At 61.4% G+C, this 19024-nt stretch overlaps 1 protein-coding gene across 2 annotated transcripts in view; it reads left to right on the forward strand.

Moving 5' to 3' along the window:
- The window catches only part of EBF4 (EBF family member 4), a 96617-nt gene that overhangs the window by 48621 nt on the left and 28972 nt on the right, over positions 1–19024 (forward strand). For both annotated transcript variants that reach the window (XM_074951985.1, XM_074951986.1), the window contains 2 exons: positions 13317–13398; positions 17785–17902. In XM_074951985.1, coding sequence (XP_074808086.1) covers positions 13317–13398; positions 17785–17902 — 200 coding nt within the window. The remainder of the gene's footprint in view (positions 1–13316; positions 13399–17784; positions 17903–19024) is intronic.

Consider the following 19024-nt stretch of genomic DNA (forward strand, 5'->3'; position numbering starts at 1 on the left):
CAGTGCTCAAGGGATCCCTGTCGGGCCCCTCCTGCTGGGCAGACCCTCTGCCCCTTGTTTGAAACGTGGTAGCGCTGCGGGGAAGGACCATGTAACCCGCTAACCTGGAGCTTGTGAGCATGGTGCTGTACACTTGGGGCAGCGGAAATGCGAGAGGGCATTTCCCTAAAAGGTCCCTTCAGATAAAGCCTGGCCCTCATTTTTCCTGCGGGTTTCCCTTCATGCCATCCAGCATCGGTGGCCACCATCTCTCCTTCCAGCCTCCTCTCTCTTCCCGCCCCTCTCCGTCCATCCCTCCCACTCCGAGAGCAACCCTGGCCTTGCTCAGGTCAGCTGGGGGGCAAGGATCTCCCCAGCCCACCACCTTCCTCCAGCCTTCCTTTCCCCTCGCCGCCCTGCTCCCGCGTTCCCTGATGCCCAGCCCCACTGGTTTAGGGAGCCCGATAAGTGCCCTATCAACATGTTAATCAAATTACTTAGGATCTAAAATTGATGCTTTTCATTAATTATACAAGATTATTCTAATTGCAAATTCAAATTTATGCGCTCGGAACAGAAGGTGTTCGGCAGCGTTGCTGGGAATTTGCATATTAAATGGGGAGCGTTGTGCATTATAGATGCTAATGTATGCACATTGTCTTTATTTTTAACTCCCGGGCCCATATGCGCGGCTGCCGCTTAAGGAGGTGAAGAAGTCCGACGTGGGTTTATTATTATTTTTCCCCCCTCCTCTTAGGCAAAGTCGGCGGTGCCGGAGGGGTGTGGGAGCAGCCATGTGGGGGTTCATTGGGGGATCAGAGCTCACTTGCTGTCAATCTTGGATCCTTCCTGGGATAGGGAGGGGGAATAGTGTCCCCCCCCCACTGCATTTCCACGTTCCTTCCTTTCTTTGATTACCACCTGGGACGGTGGCTGGGCCTCCTAGAAACGGGATCCTTACCTAGGTGCCCTTCTCGCTTTCTGTCGCTCTGTCTTCTACGTTCTCGCGCTCTTGGAGGTTATCTCCTGGACTCGATTAGCCTCAAAGGCTGGGTTGTTTCTTTATTTCTTTATTTGAACGGGAGACATGACGAGAGAGATTTTCTCTCTTTCCTTCTTTGGATTCCCCGAGACAGTTTTGTATTTTCAGTGCGTTTAGTTGGACTGATTGACTTTTCCGGGGGAGGAATCGCCCCCTTGCCTGGACCCTGCCTCCAGCTGGCATGGGGGAGAGCCATGCAAGCGGGGCGAGACAGTCCTGATTGAATGCGGGAGGGGGGTTGCCATGTGCATAAGATTGAGACTGCCTTAGAGGTGCTGTCCAGGCCGGGGGCAGAGCTGAGCCGTTCTAGGGTGGGCACGGAGGGGCTCCAGCACGTCTTCATGTGGGTGCTACAGGTTCTGGAGCATTTCCGATGGGGTTCGAGAGCAGCAGCGTGTGTTAAGGACTCTAGATGGCGGTTCTAAAGCGGTGGCGTGCACCGAGGGTTCTAGGTCAGGGTTCTAGAATGGCGGCGCACCCTAAGGGTTCTGGAGGTGGTTCTAGATCCGCCGCTTGTGCTCGGGGTTCCAGACCGCCACCCCCCCGCCATTCTCTCCACGAGGTGGATTTCCGTTCTCTGGGGCTGGAGGTGTAGGACACCTGCTCTTTGCACCGGTTTGTCTGAGCTCAATCTGCGAGGGAGCGTTCGTGGGCACCGTGCCCTGGAGCGGGGGATGGGGCAGTCCCTCGCGGGGCAGCTCTGCTGTGGCCGGGTCTGGATTAGTGCCTCCGGGTCAGGACGCCACGTGACCAGGGAGGTATTGAGAAATGCTGGGGAGCTCCGAGAAGAGCCACGAGCAAGCTCGGGGTTGGGGGGGCTGGAGGGATAAGCAATGACGAAGGAGGGACTTGAGAGTTGTCTGCCAGTGCCTGATGGGCAGTGACCCTGGGGGAGAGCCTGGGGTCAGCCGGGTGCAGCTAAGAGGCTCGGGGCTGGTGTTCTTTGTGTTGTGCTGGGTCCCATTGTGCTGAGCAAGGCCCAGAGCTATGCGGAGACGTGGTCCGCGCCACGCAGCTCTCATGGTCTAATTAAAACCAGACCCAGTGGGCCAGACTCTTAGCTGGTGTTGATGGGTGTGGCTTGGCTGACCTCGGTGAAGCATCACTTGCTGGTGGATCTCCTCGGACCTCTAGGAAGGCCTAACAGCAAAGCAAACTGCCCTTAGGGGTCCCTTCCCGCCCCAACACCTGCTGCGTAGCCTAAGGGGCCTTTCCTCCATCCTCACCAGGGCTGTTTCCCCCCAGCAACACTCAGTGCGGGGTAGGGAGGTGGTGTTACAAACCATAAAGGGATGGGGAAGGGAGGGTAAGTGGGGTCATGATAATGAGCCTGCAGGTCTGTCTGCTGCTGATTAATTATTCTTTGTACAGTGGTAGCGCCTAGGAGCCCCAATCCCAGAGCAGGGCCCCACTGCGCCAGGCGCTGGACAGACAGGGCAAAGAGAGAGTCCCTGCCCACGGACCAAGAACCCACAGGAGGATCCAGGTGGATGGGGGAATACAAGGGAGCGAGGAGCTCATGCTGGGCACCATGTGCATGGCTTGGTGGTTCCAAGGCATTTCAGAGTGGGGGCGTGGGGATTTTAAACATACTAGATAGGGACTGGCAGCCCCACGTGCCAGGATCCCTGCGGCTATGCTGCCCTGCCATTGTCACAGCAGCTGGGGGTCTCAGCCCAGGGCTCCCCACACTGAGGGAGGTTGAGAACAGGTGTTGGGGTCCTTGCCACCCTGCCCTTCCCAGCTGGCTAAATGGGGGGGCTCGATCCTGGCTAACCGGGGGGGGGGATCGCAGTGGGGGAAAGGGTGATGCCCTGGGCTTTGGGATCAGTGTAGAGGAGTAGGGGGGAGTGATATGGTAGGAGCCATGGGCCAGCAAGACGACTGGAGCATGTTGAATGGAGTCGGGGTGAGGCACGGCTGCCTGGAACCTGCTGCAGACCTGAAGCCAGGTATGCAGAGGCCCCAGTGATGAGACACGAGCGTCTCTGCCAGCCCCCGCTGGGATGGCCCCATAGAGAGCTGCCATGCTCCGGTGTGGGGGCACGCAGGGTGTTGGTGGGATGCTGGTCACGGCAGAGACTGCCTCTCTCCATGCTCCATCCAGCACTGCGCACACTCGACAAATAGTAACAACTGCAGGTGTCTGCAAGCGCCATCATCTGCATAGCGCGCCCACGGGGAATCCGGCAGGCACCGGGGTCGGGGACGTGCCCACGGCCCGGACGTGGGGTGTGGCAGGGATGGTGTGCGTGCAATGGGGGTACGGGAGTGCTGGGTTTGTGGGGAGTGATGTGTGTGGGGCGTGGGAGGGCAGGGTGTCGGTGTGGGGGGAGGGCGGGGGCCGTAGGGTGCAGTGTGTAGAGAGGGGGACTGTATTAAAGTGCTGGTGATGGAGTCCCACTCCTGGCTGCCTTCTGTTTCCTGTCCCCTCCTGTCCACTCTGCCGCAGGGGCTCCGTCCATCCCCAGCGAGCTCTGAGCCATGGAGCAAAGGGCAGGGAGGGTGGCTCTGGGTCTGTAACCACACCCCTGTGTCCGGGGTCCTGGCTGGGGCTGGGGGCAGCAGCAGATGTTGCAAAGGAAGGTGCAGGAGCCTCACAGTAGCAGATGTGGGATAATCTGCCCCCTGCATTCATAGACTCGTAGACAGGACGGGCTGGAAGGGACCTCGAGAGGTTATCTAGCCCAGCCCCCCGTGCAGAGGCAGGGCCAGGTACACCTAGACCAGCCCTGACAGGGGTTTGTCCAACCTGTTCCTAAACACCTTCAGTGACAGGGATCCCACAACCCCCCTTGGACGCCTGGTCCAGAGCTTCACTCCCCTGAGAGTTCGACAGCTTTCCCCAATATCTGACCTAAATCTCCCTGGCTGCAGGTTAAGCCAGTTACTTCTCGTCCTGCCTCCAGTGGACACAGAGAACAGTGGATCCCCGTCCCCTTTATAACAGCCCTGCACAGCTGTTATCAGGTCCCCTTTAGGCGTCTTTCCTCCAGACTAAACATGCCCCGTGTTTTTAACCTTCCCTCTCAGGTCAGGTTTTCTGAACCTTTTCTCGGTTTTGTTGCTCTTCTCTGGAGTCTCCAATTCATCCTCCTCTTTCCTAAGTGTGGCACCCAGAACTGGCCACAATGCTCCAGCTGGGGCTTCACCAGTGCTGAGTAGGGCGGGACAATCAGTGCCTACAGCCCGGAATATTGGCCCTTTTGGGGGACTGCATCCCATTGGTGGCTCTTATTCAATTTGTGATCCACGTCAGCCCCCAGAGGCTTGTCAGCCGTCTGCCGCCTCGCCAGCGAGCCCCCAGTTTGCTTTTCCCTTCCACACTGAAGTACCTGTATGCTTGTCTTAATAGAATTTCACCTTGTTGATTTCAGACCAATTCTCTAATTTGTCAGGGTCCTTTTAATCCTCATCCTGTCCTCCAAAGTGCCTGTAACCCTCCCAGCTTGGCGTCGGCCACAGAGCTTATGCACAGACTCTCTACTCCATTGCCCAAGTCATTAATGAATATGCTGATTAGTAGCACGCGCAGAGCTGAGCCCTGAAGACCCCACTAGCTGTGAGCTCCCAGTCTGACAGCAAACCATTGATAGCTCCTCGTTCATCCAGCTGGACACCCACTTTACAGTCATCCAATCGAGACCACATTTCCCTAATTTTCTAGGAGACTGTCCCGTGGGACTGTGTCAAAAGGACTAAAATCAAGCTCTATCATGTCTGCTGGTCCCCCCGATCCACTAACCCAGTAACCCTGCCAAAGAAGGAAATTTGGCTGGTTTGGCATGATTTGTTCTTGACAAATCCATACTGGCTATTCCTGATTGTTCAATAATTTGTTCCAGTATCTTTCCAGGTATCAAAGTTAGTCTGTAACGCCCCAGTTCTCTTTGTCCCCCTTTGTAAAGACTGATGCAATGTTTGCCCTTCTCCAGTTCTCTGAGACCTCACCCGTCCGGCCTGAGTTCTCGAAGACCATCTCCAATGGTTCTGAGATTGCTTCACCTAGTTCCTGAAGCACCCTCGGGTGGATTTCCGCAGGCCCTGCCGACGTGAATCCATCGCACTTGAGTACATGCAGAGCTGGAGTAGCTAAGGTTGGCCGAGGCCCTGAAGCAGGAGGTGTAATATCCCTTCTGGAACTTGGGGGGTTAGTTGGGAATCACTTGGGATGTTCTTGTTATCCATGGGAAAGTCCAGCCCCTCTTTGGATCTTGCTTCCCCGAGAGGAGAATGGGGAGAGCTGGAGGCCGGCTGATGACCTGGAGTCGTTCCCTTGGGGCAGGTTCCTTCCTTTCCCGCCATCGTCCACATTAGCGGTGATACCCTGGAGTGTCCCTCGCCCCCAGCCCCACAGTGATCCTTCGTGGGAGCGTAGCCATCCCAGGGGGCTGCAGGGCTTTGGCACAGAAGTGGGGAGAATACTGGGGGTAGCGAGGCCTTGGAGAACCGGCTGCGTTTGCTTTGGGAGCAGAGGGGCAGCTGGTGAGATCTCGGGGAAGGAGCTGGCAGAATGACAGGGAATAGGGCTGGGAAAGATCTGTGTGGTCCCCTCTCCTTCAGTTCCTGGGGCCACTGCAGGTGGGTTCATCCTCCCGGGCTGTGTCCTGTCTACTCTGCCATGTCCCAGGTGCCATCCTCCATTCACAGCCCGACAGACTCCCCTCCTGCGGCCGCCAGCCGGCTCTCCCTTCCCCTGCCCAGAGCACCCCGGCCTGCTGGAGCCCTGAGCTAATGGCTCCCGGCGCCGGGCTCCTCACCGCGCACCCATAGAATCATAGAATCATAGAATATCAGGGTTGGAAGGGACCTCAGGAGGTCATCTAGTCCAACCCCCTGCCCAGAGCAGGACCAATCCCCAACTAAATCATCCCAGCCAGGGCTTTGTCAAGCCTGACCTTAAAAACTTCTAAGGAAGGGGATTCCACCACCTCCCTAGGTAACACATTCCAGTGTTTCACCACCCTCCTAGTGAAAAAGTTTTTCCTAATATCCAACCTAAATCTCCCCCACTGCAACTTGAGACCATTACCCCTTGTCCTGTCATCTGCTATCACTGAGAACAGTCTAGATCCATCCTCTTTGGATCCACCTTTCAGGTAGTTAAATCAGCTATCAAACCCCCCCTCATTCTTCTCTTCCACAGACTAAACTATCCCAATTCCCTCAGCCTCTCCTCATAAGTCATGTGTTCCAGACCCCTAATCATTTTTGTTGCCCTTCACTGGACTCTCTCCAATTTCTCCACATCTTTCTTGTAGTGTGGGGCCCAAAACTGGACACAGTACTCCAGATGAGGCCTCACCAATGTCGAATAGAGAGGAACGATCACGTCCCTCGATCTGTTGGCAATGCCCCTACTTATACATCCCAAAATGCCATTGGCCTTCTTGGCAACAAGGGCACACTGCTGACTCATATCCAGCTTCTCGTCCACTGTCACCCCTAGATCCTTCTCTGCAGAACTGCTGCCGAGCCATTCGATCCCTAGTCTGTAGCGGTGCATGGGATTCTTCCGTCCTAAGTGCAGGACCCTGCACTTATCCTTATTGAACCTCATCAGATTTCTTTTGGCCCAATCCTCCAATTTGTCTAGGGCCCTCTGTATCCTATCCCTACCCTCCAGTGTATCTACCTCTCCTCCCAGTTTAGTGTCATCCGCAAACTTGCTGAGGGCGCAATCCACACCATCCTCCAGATCATTAATGAAGATATTGAACAAAACAGGCCCCAGGACCAACCCCTGGGGCACTCCTCTAGATACCGGCTGCCAACTAGACATGGAGCCCAGGCCTGCCAGGAATGGCTACGGCGAGGTGGGTGCGCCGGACACTGGACGGAGAGGATCGGGCACTGGGGGAGCAGCCTGCCAGGGAGGGCTCCTGGGGCAGGTGCCCGCAGCAAGAGGGGGAGCTTGCTGGGGCCAGTTACCTGTGGGGGGATTACTTTACTGAGACCCTCTCCCTGGGTCCAGCCCTGGGGAAAGGCACTGGGCTGCCACGACAGTGGTGGGGCCGGCTCCCTCCATGTGCCCTGGCAATGGGCCCCCTGATGACGGGGGGGTACGCAGTACCAGTGGTTTTTTGAGGTGCAGCCACCCGTCCCATTGGGAGCCAAACTGAGACCCCCCCCGCCACGCTCGTTCCCTCCAGGGCTGGACTGGATTCCCCTCAGGTCAGAGGCCCCATCCCCTGAGCCATCCAGTTCCCCCAACCTCTGCAAATGTGAGCCTGCAGCCAGCTTGGGGTGCTCGCGAGGCCCAGGGGTCCCTGTACCTGGGGGGTGTGGGGGTGGGTACAGGGCTGGCACCGGGCCAGGGAACGGCTGTGACCTGGCCCCTGCTGCCCCCTCTGATGCCGCTTGGTTTCCTCCGGGCCCAGAGACGCCCCGATTCTCCGGCTAGCCGCAGTGACCCCAGCTCCTCTCTGCCCCTCCCCTGCACTCCAGACTCGCTGCTCAGCGGCTAATGGGGCTGCTGCTAAGTGGGCTCCTTCCTGCTGCGGCTCCTCTTGGCTGAGTCAGCTCCCCCTCCACCCCCCCATCAGCTGCCTTCTCCTCACCCCCTTCCCCCATCTGCCCCTCCGCCAGCCCCCCCTTCATGCACCTCACGGTCCCCTGGCCGCATCCCCCTTGCTCTCCTCACCTCCTTTCCCCACAGTCTGCCCAGTCTGCTCTGCCCGTGGCCCCAGCTCTGCCCTGGCTCTGCCCCCTTCCCGGCAGTGGGGCAGGAGCAGGAGGAGGGATGGGATGGGTGTGGGGGAACAGCTGGGGTTGGTGCAAGGTGGGATTGAGGTGCATTAGCAGAGCCGGGGCGGGGGGGAGGGCAGGCAGACGGGCTGGGCTAGCAGGGGCTGCAGGCTGGGATGGGGGGCACAGCAGTGAGGCAGGGGAGCCCAAGGCTGAAGCACTGGGGCTGTCGGTGTGGAGTGGGGGAAGCAGGGAGCGGCCTGGGGTCCCAGACCTGGCCCTTCCCTCCGTGGAATCTACTAGGCTTGTGCACGTGCCCACCAGAGACACGTCCTGATCGGTGAGTTCCCAGCCCCCGCGCTACAAAGGGGGAGCCGCGTTCCCCGCCTTGCATGGCCCCGGCCACGGATAACCCCCTGGGGCTGAGAGCAGAGCCCCGATCCACAGCTTGTGCGCACACACCCATGCATGCACACACCCATGCACACACCCCCATGCGCACACCCCCACACACGCACATGCACCTGTGCACACCCCCATGTGCGCACACCCATGTGTGCGCACACACCCATGCACACACATGCACACCCACACCCATGCACACATGTGCACATGCCCCCCAACATGTGCGCACACACACACGCACATGCCCCCCCCCACACGCACAGGGCTCCCCTCGGCACACTCCCTGTGTTAACACCTGCGCGGTGTCCCTGCTGAGGCGAGAGGGGAGCTGGCCCCGCTCCAGCTGGCCCGAGTAGCCAGGCAAAGCTTCTGCTCCCAGCCCTGGCCTTACGTTCCCTCCCACTCCCAGCTGCGGGTGCCGGCAGAGAGGCTCCTAACGCCAGCCCCGGGCACTGGCAGGGGCAAACTCCCCGCAGCCGACCGTAAAGGCTGAAGACGGAGCAGACCTCCCAGGCCCGTATCCTGGGGCCAAGGCAGGAGCGAGCGCCCAGTGTCGCACCCATTGGGTGTGGAGAGGGTCTGGAAGGAATCGCTGCTGGGGTCCTGGGCCCCAGCCCTGTGGCTGGCCCTCGTGTGAGTGCAGGGGGCTCCAGGGTCCTCGTGCTTCCCCGGGTGCAGGGGCTGCTCCCTGCTTGTGTCTGGCTCAGTGGGGTGGCCATGGAGCAGTGGCTGTGACCGGGGGCTGTCTGCAGTGGGGGTACAGTGCCCTGGCGTGGAGGGGAGGGTGTGGATTGATTTACTGGGGGAGCAGGGTTTGTATCACAGAAGCACTTAGAGGCCTCGACTGAGATCAGGGCCTGGTGGGCCAGGCGCTGCGCAGACACATGGTGAGAGACAGGCCCTGCCCCAAAGAGCTCACAGGCTAAACAGAGCAGGCAAAGGGTGGGAGGGGAAACCGAGGCACAGAGCAGGGCTGGGACTGTGCGTTTGTGTAGCTGGCTGTGAGGGGGTGATCTAGGTCACAGGGTGGCTGGCTCTTTAAGGTGTGGGGTGCCCAGACTCACCTGTGACTGATCAGCCAACCAAGCCAGTGTAAAAGCCAGGGGGGAGCTGCCAGCAGCAGGAAGATTGGCAGGAAGCCCCTGGACCTGGAGGGGTGGATCCAGGGAGTGGGTGGGCTCCTGGAGCAGGGTGACTGAGGCAAGCCGTAGGGACTAGAGAGGCCTCAACGGAAGATCCCAGCTCTGGGGGAAGCCTGGAAATTGCACTGAACTGTTTTACCGGAGAGAAAAACGGTGCGGGTCTGGCCAGAGCTCTGGACGTGGGGGCGGCCGAGGCAGGGCAGGCAGGTCAGACCATGCAGTGGCTCAGTGTGCCTGGGCTGGAGGTCGCAAGCGCGTGATTTAGGGCACGTGCCCCTTGGCACACACCCCGTAAGTGGGATGTGGAAGGCTCCAGCCGGATACTTGTACGTTTGGTTTTGGGGGCACTGGCTGACAGGAGTGTCCTAAATTCTAAGCCTGACTTGTTCAGCCGTGTGTCCCTCCCCCACTCTCTGCCTCAGTGTCCCCATCTGCAAAATGGGGGTGAGAGTCCTGTAAACGGGCAAGCGTACATGTGTCACCACTGCCCTCTGCTGGGTGGAATCAGAACTGCCCCACCACGTCTCATAGGCCCTGTGCTGCTAGCAGAGAAGATTCTCCTTGAGCAGCCGTGGCAGGGGCCTGGGCAGTTAGATCAAGGGATTCAAGTTCTAGCCCCCTTCCCGCCCCCCATGGCTGTGAAGTTCCATGGGGTGCAGCAAGGGGCCCCCCACATAGGGTATATTACTCCTGCAGGATCCTTCCACCTCTTTCCTGGTTCCTGCAGCCAGCTAGGCGGGTTCTCCCCAGCCTTCCCCTCCCCTGGGGCGCAGGGGTGCCCCTGGGGAGGGGGGACTATGGTGGGGGGCCGGAGGGTGCCAGCTGTGATAGCAGGGATGATGAAGGATCCCCTCCACGTGTCACTTACAAACCTGGCCCCCTGGAGCCACTAATGAGGGGTCACCTGCTAACGAGGCACTAGGAATACCCCAGTGTCCCCAGCCCCCGGCGGGGTAAGTGAGAGGGGAAGCGGGAGGAAGAATTATCCCTGTGGTAGAGATGGGAACTGAGCCCCCCACCCCCGTCTGGTGACCGCCCCGGCATTCTGCAAGGCCCATCTCCGTGCCCTGCCCCTGGGGGAGAGGGGCATGTTAAGGGCTAGTGATGGGGGGAGAGAACTTGGGCTGAATAATGTTCGGGGCAGGGGGGCTTTTCCTGGCTAGGGGCTGAGGGGCAGCGGGTGCTGGCTTTCCCCAGGAATGGGCCGTATGCTGGAGAGCTGGCCAAGGGCAGGCGCGTTAGCCCAGGAGATGAGGGGTCTCGCGATGGGGACAACTCAGGGGGAGCTCGGTGCTGGGTGGGGGGCCCCGGCTAGACTGGACACGGCATGTGTTGGTGGATCTTTGGGTCTGTCCAGGTAGGTGCGGGTTTGTAGATCCCCGTGTGGCCAGGTGTGTCTAGGTGTCTGTGCGTAGAGGTGTGTGCTGCTAGACCCCTTGGTGTGGCCAGGGTGTGTGTCTGGATGTGTGTGGGCTGGTAGATCCCTGTGTGGCTGGGCGTGCATGCGTGTATAGCTGTATGTGTCTCTGTGTGTAGGTCTGTTGCTAGGTCCACGTGTGTCCGGGTATTGGTAGGTCCTGGGGTGCCCGGCTGTGTGTGTGAGTAGGGATCGGGGTGCCCGGCTGTGCGTGTGGGTCAGTCCTGGGGTGCCCGGCTGTGTGTGTGAGTAGGGATCGGGGTGCCCGGCTGTGCGTGTGGGTCAGTCCTGGGGTGCCCGGCTGTGTGTGTGAGTAGGGATCGGGGTGCCCGGCTGTGCGTGTGGGTCGGTCCTGGGGTGCCCGGCTGTGCGTGTGAGTAGGGATCGGGGTGCCTGGCTGTGTGTGTGAGTCGGTACTGGGGTGCCCGGCTGTGCGTGTGAGTAGGGATCGGGGTGCCTGGCTGTGCGTGTGGGTCGGTCCTGGGGTGCCCGGCTGTGTGTGTGAGTAGGGATCAGGGTGCCCGGCTGCGCGTGTGGGTCAGTCCTGGGGTGCCCGGCTGTGTGTGTGAGTAGGGATCGGGGTGCCCGGCTGTGCGTGTGGGTCGGTCCTGGGGTGCCCGGCTGTGCGTGTGGGTAGGGATCGAGGTGCCCGGCTGTGCATGTGGGTCGGTCCTGGGGTGCCTGGCTGTGCGTGTGAGTAGGGATCAGGGTGCCCGGCTGTGCGTGTGGGTAGGGATCGGGGTGCCCGGCTGTGCGTGTGGGTCGGTCCTGGGGTGCCCGGCTGTGTGTATGAGTAGGGATCGGGGTGCCCAGCTGTGCATGTGGGTCAGTCCCGGGGTGCCTGGCTGTGCGTGTGAGTAGGGATCGGGGTGCCCGGCTGTGCGTGTGAGTAGGGATCGGGGTGCCCGGCTGTGCGTGTGGGTCGGTCCTGGGGTGCCCGGCTGTGCGTGTGAGTAGGGATCGGGGTGCCCGGCTGTGCGTGTGGGTTGGTCCTGGGGTGCCCGGCTGTGCGTGTGAGTAGGGATCGGGGTGCCCGGCTGTGCATGTGGGTCAGTCCCAGGGTGCCCGGCTGTGCATGTGAGTAGGGATCGGGGTGCCCCGCTGTGCGTGTGGGTCGGTCCTGGGGTGCCTGGCTGTGCGTGTGAGTAGGGATCAGGGTGCCCGGCTGTGCGTGTGGGTCGGTCCTGGGGTGCCCGGCTGTGCGTGTGAGTAGGGATCGGGGTGCCCGGCTGTGCGTGTGGGTCAGTCCTGGGGTGCCCGGCTGTGCGTGTGAGTAGGGATCAGGGTGCCCGGCTGTGCGTGTGGGTCGGTCCTGTGGTGCCTGGCTGTGCGTGTGAGTAGGGATCGGGGTGCCCGGCTGTGCATGTGGGTCGGTCCCAGGGTGCCCGGCTGTGCATGTGAGTAGGGATCGGGGTGCCCGGCTGTGCGTGTGGGTCGGTCCTGGGGTGCCCGGCTGTGCGTGTGAGTAGGGACTGGGGTGTTCTCCTCCTAGGCCAGCCCTGCGCGAGCGCTGGTGCGGCCCATTAATAATTGACGGCGTGATGGCGATTACGGGGCCTGTACAAGCGTCCTGAATATTTCCTCGGGCCCTGCTGCTGCTGGGAATGGATGGGGCTCCCTCCTCATCCATCGTCCGCAGGGGGCTCTTCCCTGCTGCTGCCTCAGCTTCTCCCTGTGGGGCCGGGCTGGGCTGCCCCACACTCCTGGACTCCTCTCCCCTTCTCTGGCCCAGCCCGCTCTGCACCCTCCCCATGCCTGGGGCTCTCACCCCCTGCTCTCCAGGCTGCTCCTCCGGGGGGCGTCCTACCCACAGCCCTCGGCATCAATCCCGGCTCTCCCCTCCCCCCAGGACTCCTGAGTCCCCCGGCTCGGGCTCCCTGGTTGATCGGCTCTGCAGCAATAAAACCCATTAGCTGCCTGCCGCCAGGGAGGGCTCAGGGGGTGGTCGATACCCAGAGCGGCGGGGAGAAGCCGCTGGAAGGGCCAGCCCGGCGCTCGCCGGCAGAGATAGCTGGAGATGTGTCTGTGGGGACCGATGGGCCGCGGGTGGGCGGGGGCATCTGCACGCGGGAGTCGGGGTGGGGGTGCTCTAGCCGGGTGCTGGGGGTGCTGCAGGGGGGCATGGCTGTGACTGGCGTTGGGGTGGGGGGGCATGTGGGGGTTCGTGTAGCCTGCCACAGGTCTGCCAGCCCTCGCCACCCCACCCCCCGCTGTCGGACCAGCCACCCGAGCTTGCTGTCCCCCCGGGGGGGCGGAGGAGAGACCTGGCATGGCATCCCGCCTGGCCTGCTCGGCCCCCACCAGGAAGCCAGAGCCCTGGGAATGGGGCTGGTTCCCCAGGTCACCCCAAGGGCACTGGCCTGGTCCCCGTCATTTCACAGCGGTGTGGGGACTCTCCCCGGGACATCCCCACCCCACAGCCCAGGTGGGGAGACACCCAAGGCTCGGGGGGGGGCCCACGGGCTCTGCCCCTGCTCAGTGGGTACGGATCTCCCTGGGGGCATGTGGGATGGGGCAGGCGTGGTGGGATGGGAGATGTATGGGGGGTGGGATTGGGAGGTGAAGCCATAGGCTGCGGGACCAGTAGGACAGGACCCCCCCCACACACGCATTAAACATCCGGATTTCTCCCCTTTTCTCTCAGGTTTTTCCTCAAGTTCTTCCTCAAGTGCAACCAGAACTGCCTGAAGAACGCGGGGAACCCCCGGGACATGCGCCGCTTCCAGGTGAACCCCGCCCCCCGGGACAGGGGCCCCCGCCCGGCAGGGCGGGCCTGCAGCACCCCCCAGGCGCCGGGGCTGGGGACGGACAGCGGGGGCTCGGTCAGGCCTGCAGCCAGGCCCCCGCTGCCCGCTCTGCTGCTGTCCCGCTGCGCCACCCCCTGGGTGGGGGGAAAGGGGGCGCTGGGCTGAGGACGGGCCCCATGGGCCCCCCAGCAGGTAGCTACGAGCGCAGCCTGGGACGGGCCTGGCGGGGAAGGGCACAACCCCGGGGTGTTCCTGACACGGAGGTCTGGGGGTGTGGAGGCGGCTCCCCTGGGAGGGCTGGGGGGGTCCGTGACTTGGGCCAGGCCTGGCTCGCAGGGGCAGGTGGCCTGGCTGCCTTCTCGGTCTCTGCTCCCCGCGGCCGGTTGCCTGGGAGGCGGCTCACGGGCTGGCTCAGCCCGGGCCCCTGAGGGTGACCAGTCCAGTCTCTGGGCAGTGACCGGTGGTGAGGGGGGGCACATCTCAGCCTCCTCTCGGCCCGCAGCGAGGGGAGAACCCCGCTCCCCCAGGGGATCCCCGCGGTCTGACGTGGCCAGGCCACGGGGCGGGGGCAGCCTGTGTCCTCGCTCATTGCAGAGACTGCAGCCAGGCCTGCTCTGGGGACCCCTGGAGGGCCGGCACGTGTGGGGCTAGGAAAGATGGGTCCTCTGCTCTCCGGGCTGTGGAGTCGGCTCCCCTCGCCAGCACGAAACCCACCAATAGATCCACACAGCGACGGCTCCCGGCCCTGCACCGTGACATCTGCGCGCCTGAGAGCTGTAGGAGTTTCTGAGGGGCCTAGGGGAGTTAGGAGCAATCCCCCCCAGAGTGACTCCACGGTCTGATCTTGCTGGATTCTGGCACCGTTGCTCTCCTTGGAGCTGCTTACCTGCCCCCTCGCCCCAGCCCAGACAGAAGGAGCCGAAAAGTGGCACCTTCCCCCTTCCATTAGCCCCTCGCTGGCTCAGTGCAGCAGCTGGGGGCTGCCTAGATGTCTGGGGGAGGGGTGGTTTGGGGACGTCTCTGTCTCTGCGGCTCGTGGCGTTACGTGGGGTCGGAGGGCTGCATTGTGGCGTGGAAGGCAGAGGCAGTCGCAGCTGTGCCCGGCGGGCCGTTCCCCAGGGGGAAGGGGGGTCTGTCTGTCTGCCTGTCCCGTCTGAGGAGTGCCAGAGTGATTGTGACACTGGGGACTGTGTGAATAACCAGCCTGGCACCATCGCCAGCTCCTGGGGGCCTCGGCGGGCCTGCCAGCCCAGGGCCACCTCAGGGTGTTGGGAGCCCTGTGTCCGAGGCCCCAGCTGCACTACCAAGCTCACCGGACTGAGCCGCGTTGTGCCGGGCGGCTGTGGCCCAGCCCGCAGGAACGGGGCATCCAGGAAGCTGGGTTCTTGAGGGACCAGGGCTTTGGCCAAGGCGCACTGTGGTTCATTCTGTAGGATGGGGGCGGGCAATTGTATTGGACCCCCTGGGGCAGCTGTTCCCATTCTACCACCCGCACTGTCTCAGGCAGCCAGGGATCTGTAACCCCAAAGTATCTCTCGTCCTCCATTCTTCTGCACTTCTCACATTTCACAGATGGGGAAACCGAGGCATGAACAGTTCAGTGACTTACAATCACCCGCGGTGCAGTGGCGGAGCCAGGGCCCGCTGTGCGTAGGGTCACCGTTCCCCGCTGGCTCTCCCAGCCAGAGGGGTACATCCCCTCGTCACAGCGACCGCCGTTGTCTCACAGGGCAAGGGCTCGTTAGCAGCAGTACAGCCCTGCCTCTCTCCCAGGTACGCCAGCCCTGCCCCTGCCCGCCCCCTGCATCGTGTGCCTCCTCCGGCCTGCCATGCCCAGCTCCCCCGTGGTGCCTGGCGGGTGCAGCTCGGCAGGCGGAGGTGGCGGCTCTGGCCCGGCTCCCCAGCTCACCCCCAGCGCGGCGCCTTCATTAGGGCCTCTCGGAAAGATATGATAATTGTGACATTTTTACATGATTAACAACCCATCCAATTTGCATAGCGCCGCGGTTCCTGGGAGAGCAGCCAAGCCCGCCACCCCGACGAGCCAGCGAGCGGGTGGGGGCAGGGAGGAGACCTGGCAGCCAGGCTGGGGGCTGGGGCTGGCCTGGCCCCCTCGCCCCCTGGAACGCTGACCCTCGTGTAACGAAGCGGCCTTTGGCGGCACACTACTGAGAGTACCAATTCAGGACAAATTGCTTCGAGCAGGGCAGTCACAGCCCCAGACTGGGGTTTCTGTGCACCCCAAGGCAAACCAAACCAGCCAGCCAGAGAGGACTTCGGTCTCACCCCACTGGCTAACCACAAGTCACACAAGCAATTCCCTTAGACACCCCAGTTTCCCAGTATCCCCACCAGCACCGCTCCTTATGGGGATGAATGGTTATGAAAACCAATACCCCAGTAAAAGTAAAAAGGTTCTCTCGATCCCAAAGGACCAAGCCCCAGACCCAGGTCAATATACAAATCAGATCTTACCCACAAATCACGCTGTGGCCAATCCTTTAGAATCTAAAATCTAAAGGTTTATTCATAAAAAGAAAGAAATATAGATGAGAGCTAGAATTGGTGAAATGGAATCAATGACATACAGTAAGGGCAAAGTTCTTGGTTCAGGTTTTCAGCCGCGATGGAATAAACTGCAGGTTCAAATCCCGTCTCTGGAGAACATCCCCAGCTGGGAGGGGTCCTTCAGTCCTTTGTTCAGAGCTTCAATCTGTAGCAAGGTTCCTCCAGAGGTAAGAAGCAGGATTGAAGACAAAATGGAACGGTTTCCAGGGCCTTTTATATCCTCTGCCATGTGGAAGGACACCCCTTTGTTCTTACTCTGGAAAATCGCAGCAGCAAGGTGGAATTTGGAGTCACCTGGGCAAGTCACATGTCCACGCATGACTCAGGTCTTTACAGGTAGAGCAGCCATTGCTCACATGCTACCTTGAACGTTTCCAGGAAGACTTTTCATATGTGGATTGGAGTCTCCCAAGATCCATTGTCAGTTAAGTGTTTCTTGATTGGGCACTTACCGAGAATAGTCTTTTCTCAAGAAGCTGACCAAATGCTTCCCTGAGGCTACCTAGAATCAAAACACATTGAGATGCGAGTACATAGCCAGTATTCACAACTTTAACTACAAACATGACACACCCACACAGATAGGATAATCATACCCAGCAAATCATAGCCTTTCCGTAGACACCTCCCACGACCCCCTTTGTACAATATTTGCTGCAAATAGAGAACAGTGGTGGCAACGCTGATCCGTGCGGTCCCCGTTCATACTAGTAACGTCCCAGCGGTCCCAGTTCACGTCAGTAACTTCACACCTGGCTCTGCAGGGCACATGGCAGCAGGGAGTTGCCGCGGCTCAGGGTTCAGGACTGAACAGCTGCCCTGCCCCAGAACCTCCCCTCCCAGCTTTCCCACAATGCACCAGTGGGTGGCGTGGGCCATCGCCTAAGCAGCGTCAGACCCTGGTACTTAGCCCCTAGTAATGGCATCCCCCACCCCCTACCCCCGCCGGAGAGGGCTGGGCCACGGCTGGCATTCAGGGGCCTTGCAGTGCCTTGGGCTGCCCCATTGGGGGTAGGGTTCAACAGACACTGCCGTGCGATGGGCTGCCCCATTGAGGGGGCCTCCAAGGACCCTATGGTGCAATGGGCTGTCCAGTTTCGGGGGGGTTCCAAGGACTCTGCATTGCAATGGAGCTGTCCCATTGAGGGGTGGTGCTAAGGACTCTATGGTGTGATGGGCTGTCCCGTTTGGGGGGCGGGGGTGCTAAGGACTCTGCATTGCAATGGGGCTGCCCCATTGAGGGGTGGTGCTAAGGACTCTATGGTGTGATGGGCTGTCCCGTTTGGGGGCGGAGGGGGGGTTCTAAGGACTCTGCATTGCAATGGGCTGCCCCATTGAGGGGTGGTGCTAAGGACTGTGGTGTGATGGGCTGTCCCATTTGGGTGGGGCGGGGGTGCTAAGGACTCTGCATTGCAATGGGGCTGCCCCATTGAGGGGTGGTGCTAAGGACTCTATGGTGTGATGGGCTGTCCCGTTTGGGGGCGGGGGGGGGTTCTAAGGACTCTGCATTGCAATGGGCTGCCCCATTGAGGGGTGGTGCTAAGGACTGTGGTGTGATGGGCTGTCCCGTTTGGGGGGGGTGCTAAGGACTCTGCGGTGGGATGGGCTGTCCCGTCTGGGGGGGACTCTACCCCTGACCTGCACTCTTGGGGTACAGGCAATGTCCCAAACTGGGGCGGGGTCCCTGAGAGCTGCCGCGGGGGCCCGGGCCATGCAGTGCACCGGCTGCCGAGGTCTCGCTGGACCGGCTCTCCTGCCGCACGGCTGCCATAACGCTGAGATGCTCTTGGCCCCCAGGTGGTGGTGTCAACGACGGTGAACGTGGACGGGCACGTCCTGGCGGTGTCCGATAACATGTTCGTCCACAACAACTCGAAGCACGGGCGCCGGGCACGACGGCTGGACCCCTCTGAAGGTGAGCACCCCCCGGCTCTGCCGGAGCATCCAGCCCCCTGCTGCACGCAGGTCGGCGGGAGCGGGGGGCTCAGAATGAGCAGCCGCTTTGGGAAATTGCAGGGGGCGGGCCCCAGCTAAGCGTGCAGGGGGTCTCCAGGCATGGAGTGCCGGGAAACAGCCGCAGAGAGCAGCCCTGAGCGCAGCCCTGTGAGCACTCCCCTCGCACGGGTCTCCCCAGCACCGACCACCATTGCACCGCCATGATCTCCATTTCCCTGTGCGATCGCACCAGGCCACGACCCACCCCACCCACCCGGGTCCACTTTCAAGTCCTGAGCCAGAAACCAGCACCCCACCCCAAAATAAAAGCAGCACGAGCCCTCCCCAAGACCTGGCCCCTGCGCTCTCCCCGTGGGTGGCTGGGCCCTGGCCAAGGCCCGTCCCCTGGAGGCAGCCAGCCGGCTCTGCTGGCATGATGCCCAGCATTGCAGAGGATCCCGACACACGCCATCTGCCCTAGAAATGGCCTGGCACCAAATCCCACAGCGCTGCCCTTTGAATGACCCTGTCAGCCCCTTAAGGACTTGCTGGCCCTGCCCCAAACCTGCCGCGGCCCAGCTGCCCACGGGCTTGATGCTTCAAACGGGGCAGCCCCAAGTTCTTGGCTAGCGGCCAGCACATCCCACCGCGGGCTCCGTAGGAGCAGGATGACCTGCCCTGTTGATGGCAGTTGCCCAGCGCAGGCTGTTCTGGGAGAGATGGGGGGACCTGTACGTCACCCCAAACACACCGCTCCCTGCACAGCACTCGCTGTCAGCGCTACCGGCCCCGTGGTGGGTGCTCTGGGCAGCTGGGAACACTGAGTGCCCCCAGGACACCCCAAGCCCAGGACACCCGGGACCCCCCAGCCCCGGGCCCCCTTTCTAAGCCGGCAGGTGGATGATCGTTTCCTCGCTGCCCCACAGTAAAGGGGGGGCTGAGCCCTTCGGGGGGCGCTGCCGTCTCAGGTGGCGGGTGCACAGAAGCTAGACAGCCCCCCCCCGCAGGGGCCCAGTGTGTTCTGATCGGCTGCTGCTGCCAGGGCCCGGCACCCACGTCCTGGCCCGTTCCCGTGTCATGTGCGTGGCGAAGCCTGGCTGAG

The sequence above is a fragment of the Natator depressus genome, chromosome 4 (genome assembly GCF_965152275.1).
Source record: "Natator depressus isolate rNatDep1 chromosome 4, rNatDep2.hap1, whole genome shotgun sequence".
NCBI classification, from domain to species: Eukaryota; Metazoa; Chordata; order Testudines; family Cheloniidae; genus Natator; species Natator depressus.